This window comes from Microcaecilia unicolor, chromosome 1 (genome assembly GCF_901765095.1).
Source record: "Microcaecilia unicolor chromosome 1, aMicUni1.1, whole genome shotgun sequence".
Taxonomy (NCBI): domain Eukaryota; kingdom Metazoa; phylum Chordata; class Amphibia; order Gymnophiona; family Siphonopidae; genus Microcaecilia; species Microcaecilia unicolor.
Window position 1 is genome coordinate 102,314,323 of NC_044031.1, and position 12,430 is coordinate 102,326,752.

The 12,430-nt window shown below is 41.6% G+C and overlaps 1 protein-coding gene across 1 annotated transcript in view; it reads left to right on the forward strand.

Annotated features, from left to right (window-relative positions):
• Positions 1 to 12,430, forward strand: part of MPP7 (membrane palmitoylated protein 7) — a 517,419-nt gene that overhangs the window by 491,793 nt on the left and 13,196 nt on the right. Inside the window, exon 16 of the mRNA XM_030199273.1 lies at positions 8,059 to 8,202. Within this exon, the coding sequence (XP_030055133.1) occupies positions 8,059 to 8,202 (144 nt within the window). The remainder of the gene's footprint in view (positions 1 to 8,058; positions 8,203 to 12,430) is intronic.

Sequence of the window (12,430 nt, forward strand, 5' to 3'; positions counted from 1 at the left end):
CCCGCAAAGGGTGGGGGAGAACAGTGGTCCCATGTGACAGACTTACACAAGAAAAACTCCACAAACACTGCAACCACGATGAAAAGCACAAGATATGAGCTATATGAGAATACTGATGATGTACATCAGCACTGCTCTATGGAAAACTAAAGACTCAACTGGTCCTATACAGTGACTGCTGGCAGGAAGGGCACATTTACACAGTGAACTGCTTTTAAAGGCTTCTGGAATAGATGTTGTAGAGCATTTCCCATGCTGGGCTCTGTTGGAGGACATCACCCTTCTCCAAGGACAATCGGATCTTAGCAACACTTATATGTGCTTACATGTTAACTACTTTGCTGGAATATCTTTATCACCTTTCTCAAGTAAAATGTCAAACCACCTAAGTCAGAGGACATCTTAACACTATCTTGGCCAACTATGAGAGGATTAGAGACACTCCAATTGGTAGGTGTCCAATCAATTCCTGATTTAGGAAAGGTCATCTTTGAATGAAGTCCCCTATTCAAAAATCACTAGTTTCTTTGGACCTGAACATAATTGTTATCTAATTTATGAAACTGCTATTTGAACCATTGGAATTATCACCTTTAAAACACATTTTCTGGCAAGTAGTATTTCTCAGTTAAGAAGCATCAGTGAATTTCAGGTATTTGCCACATTTGCAGTTTTTCTCAGTGACTCCTGGAACTCATTCTAAATTTCTTATAAAGGTATATTTACCCTCTTTTATTGCAGTAATTAGTCTGTATATTTACAGTTTCCTATCCTATACTACATAAACCATTCTCATTCAGGGGAGAAGGTTCTTCATGCCCTAGATTAAATTTTAACCTAAGCAAGCAGAAGACCAACTTTAAATATCTCATGACCCCCAACTGGCTGGAAATTGCCATTGCCAAAAGAATTATCTTTAACTGCATTCATTTGTATTATCTAAAAGCTTTGTTAACTATCCAAGACAGTAGTTCTCAACCAGAATGGGTTGACAAGCTTGGAGATGTCACAAAAAATTTGGCATAGACAGTAAGCTCATGTTTTCCTTCACTTCTTGTGCCTCCTGGCTAAGGAAAGCAAAGGACACATTACAGCGCTCTATATATCTAGGAGCACTGTAAAAATTATATAATATAATATATATATATTATATAATATATGTAATATAATGGTGGAAACATGCTTAGCTGGATCAGGGGTTTCCTAACCACAAGAACATATCAAGTTAAATCAAACTCAAACATATCATCACCATGGAAAGCAGATTGTGGAGTTCCACAAGGATCACCGTTATCACCGATCCTCTTCAACCTAATGATGACCCCACTAGCCAAGTCCTTATCCAACCAAGGCCTTAACCCCTTCATCTATGCAGACGACGTCACAATATACATTCCTTACAAATCTAAACTGTCAGAAATCACTAACGAAATCAAAATCAGCTTGAACATCATGGACTCTTGGGCAAATGCATTTCAACTAAAACTCAACAAAGAAAAAACACACTGTCTCATCCTCTCATCCCAACACAACGCAGACAACCCCACAATTATCAACACCCTAGATCACACCCTCCCTATCTCAGACAGCCTGAAAATCCTCGGCGTTACACTGGACCACAACCTAATGCTAGAGAGCCAAGTGGCATCCACAACAAAGAAAATGTTCCACTCAATGTGGAAACTCAAACGCGTGAAACAATTCTTCCCGAGGGAAACATTTTGCAACCTGATACAGTCAATGGTACTAAGCCATTTAGACTACTGCAATGGAATTTATGCGGGATGCAAAGAATAAAACACGGCAGTTAGACTTTTCTTTGGAAAAACAGGATTTGAAAGCGCAAAACCCCTCCGTGACAAACTACACTGGCTCCCAATATAAGAACACATTGCTTTCAAAATCTGCACCCTGGTTCACAAAATTATCTACGGTGAAGCCCTGAGATACATGACAGACCTGATCGACCTACCAACTAGAAACACATCCGAATCAACACGAACGTACCTAAATCTACACTACCCAAGCTGCAAAGGACTCAAATACAAATCAACTTGCGCGTCCAGTTTCTCCTACATAAGCACACAACTGTAGAACACATTACCAAAAGCCTTGAAAACTGCATACAACCACCTAAACTTCCGGAAAAAAACTAACCTGTTCAAAAAGGCATACCCTACCAATCCAACATAAATGCCTGATCTCTGCAACACAACAAAACTAAAGTACGTAATGGACATAACACAACTCTTCCGTTGTACAATTACCGAATGTGGCTGTGCCACATGAACTTTATCTTACCACAATGTCACTTTGTATTTGTTTACACCGGAGTCTGCAAACGCCTCTCCGGTACTATGTAAGCCATATTGAGCATACAAATAGGTGGAAAAATGTGGGGTACAAATGTAACAAATAAATAATAGACATCATAGTGAGTGAAATCCCCATCACCACTTCGTATTTATTCTTCCACCCCTGGTGATCACTGCTGCTGCTAGCCAGAACTGGAAATCTTATAGGTTTGGTGTCCCCCATTACCACCACTTCATCTTGCATGCAATTATGTTGCATTTAGTTACAAAGTCTGAAATGTCACTTTTCACCTTATTATATTTATAAAGTGCACTGCCACTGTCAACAGTACTGCCATCAGCTTGGGTTGAAAATGCCACATTTTGCTCCCTCTCTTGTGGCCATAATCGCTGCTTCCAGCTAAGGCCCAGAAGTATGGGACCCTGCTCCTCCCTTTGGATATGATCATTGCCATTTCTGGCTGTAGAGCAGGAAGAGGAGGTGATCTAAGTAGGCCCCCTATTCTCTTTTTGCAAACTTTGATCATTGGGTAGGAGAACAGTGTTTGAAAAGGAAAAGAGAGAGGGAGGAAATGAGGCTGTGGGAATAGGGTTCTCTTGTTGCAAACTTTGATCATTGGATAGGAGAACAGTGTTTGAAAAGGAAGAGAGAGAGAGGAAATGAGGCTGTGGGAATAGGGTTACTAGGTTTACCCTGACAAAAAAGAGGACACCGATAGCCACACCCCTTTCCCACCCCAACACACCCCTTCCCCACTACACCCCCCTGCCACACCCCTTCCCACCCCTATGCCACACAGTCACCTTCACTTTACCCCCCCTCCACAAAAGAAAGGCACCCCCTTCTATATATTTCCCTCCCCCCAATCTTTTTCCAGCCTTCTGCCACCCACCTTTTTTTCCAGCTCTCTCACCCCCTACCCACATTCCTCATCCCCTCCCCTCCTCTACCTTACCTTATGGTCTCGTGCCCTTGTGGTCTAGTGGCCTCTTTGGGACAGGAAAGTATCCCACACTTTCCTGCCCGGCCAGTGCCGCTTCAAAATGGCTGCCAATACGTCAAGCAGTGACCTCACAAGACTTCTGGAAGTCTTGCGAAGCCACCACTTGAAGTCTCACCCTCACAAGACTTCTGGAAATCTCGCAAGCCTGCCACTTGAAGCATCGGTAGCCTTTTGAAGCAGCATCAGTAGCAAGCAGGAGATTTGTCCTCCTTTTGAGGGCACATTGAGATGTCTGATTCCAGCCTGCCCATTTGTCCGCAACCCAAACAAACGGGCAGGCTGGATGAACCTGCCTGGATGTCCCACAGTGTCCTTAAAAAGCAGATATGTCCGGGTAAAACCAGACATATGGCAACTCTATGTGGGAATGACTGCACTGACACAGGATGAGATTTTTCAGAGCTCTTTTCTGGTGCAGTCACTCTGATGATGTAGATAGTGCTGGAGATGGCTGCACAGATCTGGAGGTGCTCCTTGTGAGACATTAGCATCAATGTGTGTACTTTACAAGGTGCCATCGGTTCTGACCAGGGCAAGCATTCATAAAATGACTGCAGTTTGGGCCTGGAAATCGCCTAGGAGTTTTGCACCAATTTGGAGGATGCTACTGCTGCTCCTTTGTAGTTGGACATTCAAAATCAATGCACAGGGAGGTAGATAGAACTTCCATTAAAGATGATCTGCCAAAACAAGTCAACTAATCTCTGCATAGATGATGTCTGTCTCCTCTTTCTGAATGAGCAGAAGTGTGAGCTTTTGCCACCATCCTGCAGTGGATTGGCTCCTGGGGGAGTTTTGCTGGAGTGACGTTCTGACCTCCTACCAGTTGATGTTAGTGTGTCTCACCAGGCAAACTGGCCATGTTTGTTCACACTATAGCTGCTGTTTTCCTGCCAGAGGCCATCTTTTTCCTGTCTAGACTCATAAACTCATTCACTATTTAGTTTCCTTGCCACAGAAAAAAATGGAAAAAGCAAAACTGAGGTGCAGTGGAGACGTAGCATGTGAGGAGGGCCCCCACATGCTCAGAACTTTACACTTAGGGGTGCTTTTATTAGGGTGCGCTAACAGATTCAGCACTTGCTAAATGCCAGGCAGCCCATTGTATACCTATGGGCTACATGGCACTTAACACACACTAATCCATTAGGGCTTGCTAAATCCATTAGTTCACCTTAGTAAAAAGACCCTTTAGTTCTGTGCTCTGGAGAGCTATTCCGTCTTGATGCCATCAGATTTATTTATTTATTTCCACAATTTCTAGACTGCACTATCCTTCAGTATTGTGCGGTTTACAACTTAACATTCATAATTAAAATCCAACAATGTAAAACATTATTAAAAAATAAATAAACTTTAAATAAAATATTAAAATACCAAATACATCAACGCAGGCATGGACAAATTTTCATTAAATCTAGGAGCCAGCTCAAAAACTTAGGAGCCAGTGTCTATGACCATTCTCACTTCTCCTCTTCCATCCTTCTAACATTGTCCACAGTGAAGTTTGGGGGTCAGGGGGTGAAGAGGTTTGGAATCCCCTCTCAGATTAACAGTAGCTCTTTTAGAAATCGACTTACTAAGATTTTATTTTTTGATTTTGTGCATGTGGGCAAAGAAACCTTAATAAATCAGTTCCTTAAGGCGCCTCTGCGAATCAATTGCAGAAGTCAATATTCTCCCTTCCCAAAGCATACTGTCAGCAATTGCCTCTTCGTTTCACCTATCATCGTAGCCTGAGCCCCTATAAGTTTCTGTCTTATATCCCCATCCCCCACCCAGTCTGTCTCTTCTCATAACCCCCCCAACCTTTACTCAATCTCTCTTCTCATAACACTCCCAGCCTCCACCCAGTCTATCTGTCTCTTCTCATAACCCCCCCCCAGCCTTCACCCAGCCTCTCTTCTCATAACCCCCACTAGCCCTCACCCAGTCTCTTCTCATAACCCCCACTAGCCTTCACCCAGTCTCTCCTCATAATCCCCCAGCTTTCACCCAGTCTGTCCCTTCTCATAATCCCCTAGCTTTCAACCAGTCTGTCTCTTCTCATAACCCCTCCCCCATCCTTCACCCTTCACCCAGTCTTTCTTGTCATAACCCCCTCCAGCCTTCACCCAGTCTGTCCCTTCTCATAATCCCCTAGCTTTCACCCAGTCTGTCTCTTCTCATAACCCCCTCCCCCCATCCTTCACCCTTCACCCAGTCTTTCTTCTCATAACCCCCTCCAGCCTTCACACAGTCTGTCTCTTCTCATAACCCCTGTAACCTTCCCCAGTCTCTCTTATACTCCTCTCCAGCCTTCCCCCAGTCTTTCTCATGTTCTCCTCCAGCCTTCACTCATTACTCACAGTGCTGCATGAAACTGCTTCTTTTTTTTGCCCTTCATGGTAATCAGGCTCTGCATATACTTGAGCTCTGCAGTGCAAGAAGTTGGGGAAGTCTTGTGATTTCAAGTCCCAAACTGTGAGACTTCCCAAATCCCGTACGCTTCGTGGCTCAAGTATATACAGAGCCTGGTTGCCATGCAGGGTGGAGAGAAGCAGTTACAGGCTGCGCTGTGGTAGGAAAAGAAATATCAGGGGGTATGAAATCTTGGGTACCAGGATTATCATTCCACCCTTAAGTATTTCCCTTATCCCTTATTTGTCCTGCTTGTCTGTCTTGATTAGATTGTAAGCTCTGTCGAGCAGGGGCTGTCTCTTCATGTTCAGCGCTGCGTACATCAAGTAGTGCTATCGAAATGATAAGCAGTAGTAGTAAATTTCTAGGTGCCATGGTGACCTGTCACCTGGAATTTGTTGAGTCCTACATTAACGTCATATCTAAATTCCATAATTGCAAATAACTCTTCAGTTATAACATCATTTTCGATCTTTCGCCTTCATTTAATCACTTGCTGAAACAATAGGGCCTTAAGAAACTTAGGGAAATGCAAATAATTCTTCATACTGCATAGGACCCAAGGAAGCGAGTTCCAAACTGGGCACCCTCCCCATGGAACACTACAGACCTATATTCTTCCAGCCAGATATGCCTAAAAGAAATAACAATCTGTCTGCTGATCTCAGTGAATGGGTGGGACAATTAATTCATAGGGTAGTTGCCAGTGTAAGGGGAATATCATTCATGTTTAAAAATGTCAGTATCATGAACTGGATACACCATTTAACTGGCAACCAATGTAACAACTGTAACACAGGAGAAACGTGATCAAATCTTGAATGTTAGACACATGTCAGGTTGTTGCATTCTGTGCTAATTGTAAAAAGGTTTTAACAAATTAGTTGACATACCCAAAAACAAAAGGTTAATACCATTCTAAAATGGTCTTCAGATAACAAATCTTTTAACCTTCTAATCACTTTTAATCTTTAAAAAAAATCCTTTTTACCAAAGATCTTAAATGTGTTTAAACGAGAGTACTGAAATTACCCCTAGATATTTAATTTCCTGCACAATTGGAATGGCTAAATCTCTCATTTTAAATTCCAAAGAAAAATTCACCTTTGATTGGCCTGACAAAAACACCACTTGCATTTTTCACATGTTCAATTTCAGCCTGTCATCCATGATGAATGATGAAACAACAACGTGTAGAAATGAGATTCTTTGTGTCAAAAAAGACAGTGTAAGAGCCTTATGGGACACAAACTATCTCATTTCTACAGGTTGTTGTTTCATCATTTCGACTGTTACAACTTTATTGTTATAGTGTAACTTATTGGCTGATATCCCTGTATTGTCCTTCACTGGCTAACAATTTTCTATGGTCAACTAGACTGGAATATCTCTGACTCCTGAGGCAGGCTCTTGCTGCGCCAAAACGCAGGACTGTATCGAGTCCACTCTTCTTGATATTTTGGACTTACTCAAAATGTGTAAGATACAAAGGCTGGTATTATCAATAAATTGTTTCCCCTGGTTAGAATTACATTGGTCTCCCCCAATTGTTTTTCTTTACTCCCAGAAAAAAAATCTAAAAAAATATGAAATTATAATGGTTTTACGCATAAACTGACTGATCTAAAATAGTGTTGCTTTAAATCCATGAAAATCAATCTTAACCATATTGCAAAGCCCAACAGAAGAGTCAGGGGGTCCCCCCTACACACACCCCACACCTTGTGAAGTTTGTTACAGTTTGGTTTAGCTCATTATCAATCTCATGGTCTTGCATTTCAAATGTCGTAGTACTAAATGTATTTCAGAAAACATACTTTAGCTTTTTTTAATGTAAAAAAAATTGCTCTTAGGTTTTTGATTATAGCTCTTATTTTAACTTTCAATCCAGGTATTACATCATGGTCTGCACTGGAAAATGAATTGCTAGTAGACATTAGATGTTGGTTGACTGGGAGGGCATTGACTTCAAAATACTAAGAAATGAACATATCTATTCTGTTTGTGTAGATCTGTTAGGAATATAATTGCCACCAAATTCAAACAGCTATGTTAGGTATAAACATAGCTACTGGCTGTGGTAAGCTATGCTTTCGCCAAGCTAATCAAACTTTTCAGCACTGGCAGCTTGTGTGGAAATTGTCTTTGAAGTAACAGTGCTAGATCCACATATACAGCAAATGTTATTAAAGGAAATGTAATGTTATGGATTTAACTATAGTTGTGACATCAGAAGCTCATTGGTGGTTGAGGGGCGGAAAGGTCTAAGAAATGAATGGGAGGGGTGTTCTAGTGCACAGTTATATGGATTTGGTTAAGAACTTTGTTTTCTACCACAGACAATAAAGCATTTGAGGACACTGGAATTCAAACCATTTGTTATATTCATAAAACCCCCGTCAATTGAGCATTTGAGAGAAACCAGAAAGAATGCAAAGATTATTTCCAGCAAAGATGAAAAGAACTCTGCTAAACCATTTACAGTAAGTATGGTGTCTTCAAGCATGTGTTTAGATACCATGTGCCTGCTTTAAGTTTTGATAAAGATGAGCACAATAAGGTCCAAGTTTGAGTACATTCATAGGGATACAGGTGGTAGGAGGAATGTCTGAAAACTGTAAACACAAAGCTTCCAAGTCAAGAATTCTGAGCTCTATAAATGCATCATTGAGAAAATGTCATCAACATTATATATTTACAAAGTCCTGTTAAAGAGCATCATAATGAAAACTTTGAGTTACCAAACATAGTAATCAGATCATTTATAAGACCATCATCAGGCATTTTAAAAAATAATAATATATTGGTTGTCTACAAAGTTTTGTTATACCAAAAGCATTTCCCTTGCTGCAAAAGAATCTGACAAGTCTGAAACTTCATTTTACACTTATAAAGTGCTTTATTCGCAGCCGAAAAACATATACATCATATTAACATTATAACAATTCTTTTTTTATTTAATTTATTGAAGTCTGTTATATCAGTGCAAAGTATAACATGTGGTAACATCTGCCTGTGTGTAGCTGTTTCTTTCTCACAATGGCAAACATAAAACAAGAGAAGTAACAGATTTTTAGTTCCCCCCCTCAAAATTCTCACCCACCCGTAGAATCCCCATCCTCCTATACCCATCCCCCTCCCCCAGGATCACACAGAATAGAAAAACAATATCCAGTCACTATAAATAGAAATAAAGGAAGGGTGTGTAGCTAAAAAGAAAGATTCAACACTTTAAAATAATACTTTTGGTCCTGTGAGGCAAAGAATTCCAATAATCTTCCCAAATGACCTATATTGTTGTCCATTGTGGTCTCAGAGCTAGGTTAAAAATGAAGCCTGCCATTGAGATAAACTTGGGGGGGGGGGGGGAGGACAGGGGCCCTCTGATTACTTACAATACACTTATACATGAGGAGGAATTCCCTTGGTAGGAAAAAGTATGTGGCCCCATCCCATAGGAGGCAAGGCTGAAAAACTGTAAAACAGTAGAGCTTTGGCTCTCCTAGGGTGCTCTTGCCAATAATTATGTTCCTAGGCTAATGAAATAGCAGTCCAGGAGGTGGTTGTGGTGGGACAGAATCCAAAATGTTGTCCCAGAGAGCTGTCAGTTGCATTGCATTTCAAACAGGCTTCGTTTGGTGTAAAACCCACACAAAATGCCTGCTGTGGAGCTATGCAAGCTCAAAAAATAAATTTATGCTGAGTCTCTTGATAAATCACTGATTCAACTCACTGTTTGAAAAGATAAACTGAGAAAATTTAAGGCAGATAAAAGCCATATGGTCTATCTAGTCTGCCCATCCATACCATCTACTATTTCCTATCACTTGTTCCAAGCTTTCTTGAATTCAGATACAGTCTTCATCTCCACCAGGAGGCTATTCCACATACCCAGCACCCTTTTTCTGAAGAAGTATTTCCTTAGGTTACTCCTGAGTTTGTTCCCTTTCAGTTTCATCCTATGCCTCCTCATTCCAGAGCTTCCTATAAATTGAAAGAAGACTCATCTCCTGTGCATTTATGCCACAGAGGTATTTAAATGCCTCGGTCATATCGCCCTTTTCCCACTTTTCTTCCAAAGTATGCATATTGAAATCATTATGTTGAGGCAGCCTGGATCAATGTCTGTCCTGATAGGCTTTATCACAAAGACCACTGATCACCGAAGACATCTTTTTAATATCTTTTTGAACATGCAGCCTCCAGAATTGTACACAAGTTTGTAATCGGCCTGGAGTCCAGGAACTCTTCCCCCGAGTGGCACTTTGTGACAAAGATTGGCCTCAGTTTTATGTAAATTTAGCTTCATGCCTAAGTAGGGCTGGCTTATCCATTGGACCAGGTGCTGGTGATTAAGGGCGCCAAAATGCACAGCCTCTGACCTCACCTGGCCTACAGATTAAGACTTTTCTCCCCCCCCCCCCCAAATCTGGTCTCCCCCCCCCCCCCGATAGGTCTGGCACGGCTCCTCTCATTCCTCCACAGTCCTGTAAACAGACCTGCCAAGTCTCCCGTATTCAGCGGGAGACTCCCGCTTTGGTGGGTCATCTCCCGCCAAAGTAGGAAAGTCTCCCGCTGAGATCCACTGCTGCTGCCGCTGCTTCTCTCTTGATGAGCAGCCACAGCAAAAGATAAACAAGCGCTGGAATGGGAAATTGATGTCGGTGGGGGCAGAGGACGGGAGAGCCGACAGCCTATGCCTGAAGGCTACTGCAGCCCTGCGCTTGTATTTCTTCTTTTGCCTGCGCTGCTGCTGCGACATTGGGAGAAGCAGCAGCGGCCAGGAAACACAGGATACTGGGTGGAAAGGGTAGGGGAAGGGGAAAGACATCAAAAGGGAGGGAGGGAGGAGGTGATAAATGGAGAAAGCAGAGGGGGAAAAAGAAAAAAGAGTGGGAATGCTGGATGGAAGAGGGGTACAGAGAGAGAAAGATGAGAGAAAGAGGGGGCATGGAAAATGGCAGGGGAGAGACAAGCTTCTGGGGAGAAGGAAGGGGAGCAAGGGGGAGACCCTGGCTAGTCAGATGGAGAGAGAGGATAAATGCTGGATGAAAGGAGGGGGCAGAAAGAGGCAAGACGCTGGATGGAAGAGGGGTACAGAGAGAATGAAAAGATGGGGAGAGAAAGAGGGGACATTGAAAAGGGCAGGAGAGAGAGAAACTAGGGGAGACCCTAGCTGGTCAGATGGAGAAATGCTGGATGAAAGGACGGGTTTTCCAATGTTTATATAGCCTTGGCCGTTCAGCAACGTCTTTTTCACTGCATGTAGCCTTGAGGCCCATTGAAGCAACAAACCTTAGCATGAGAGCTGATACTGGCCTGAGTCTGTATCTTTAAAGTCAGGTTCTTAGTACTAAATAATGCCTCCTGCAGGGCCTAGGTTTAAGCAGAGCCTGACGAGACAGAAATGTATAAGAACTGACAGAGATATTGTAAGTTGATTTCTAATTTTATACCGTGTTTTAGAAGCAGATTTTTTTCCCCTTGGTTACTTTCTGTTCCCTTGGGCTTTCTAGCTTAACTGGATATGGCTTCTGTTGAGCTGTGTTGTCCTGAGCCTTCATTCACAACTACGGTGGGTTTTTTTTTTTTTTTGGCCTTCTAATTCATTGCAGAAAAAGACTTCAGCTAGTGCCCATAAACAGTGATTCCTAATCTGGCCACAGAGTATCACTACTGTGCAATGACTAAGATGCATCCCCCTCAGGGGCAGTGAACACTGTCCCTAGTCCAGGATGGGTTCATAGCCAAACATTCCAGCTTTTTGTATTGAGACTATAATAAAGTTCAACTACACTCTGGCGTTTACCATTTAGATGATATATTTTTGATACCTAATTTAATGAAATTGTCCAGAACTAAACATTTTAAAATAGTAAAAGTAACTTATTTGGGTCTACCTGCAGTCAAGTGTTAAATGTGTATTTCAAATGTACAGCTCTTTGTGAGGTACACAAATGGAAAAGTTTTAAACATTTTGAAAATGAACATTTATCATGTTCATCTAACTCAAAAATGCCTGAACCAATCTTCATAAATTTGGCAGAGGGACGGGAGTCAGCCAAATTTTATTTTAAAAAACTGACCTTTTTCAATGAAATGCTAAGCAAGTGAAAATCTGGATTTATGGCTGCAGTGATGTGCCAGGAAAAAGAAAGATGAGGTAGAAAAGCAGAAATAAATATAAGACAAGTTCTAAAGATAGCATCTATTAAGAGGTAGACATTGATTTTAGGAGAAAAAATAGAAGGCAAAGAAATGTCAAAGTGAGACAAATATTGTACATTCAGAAAGAGATGATTAATATTTCAAAGTTAGAAATCACACCTACTTTCAGTAGTAGCTGAGATGCCAGTATTTATTGCACTATTGGGGAAAATAGGCATCCCTTGGTAGACCCTTGATTTAAAAACAAAACAAAAAAACCCTGTTCTGTTAAAGGCTAGTTAGTATAGGAATAGCGTAGTGGCGGTGTCGATGCAATTCCCTGGCAATTTCTTTTTCTTTGTTTTTTTACTTTCCTGTATGACTTGATGATGTTCCTTTCCTTTCTCACTTAGATTGTAAACTGCTGTAAGCGTCCCCTTCGTGTAGAGGTAAACCAAGTACCTTGTAAACATTAAACAATAGCTGCCAGCCAATAACCCCTGCGCCTTTAAGTATACAGACTCAGGAGGGGGGCGGTTCTGCTGCTGCTTAAGTAAGAGGAGA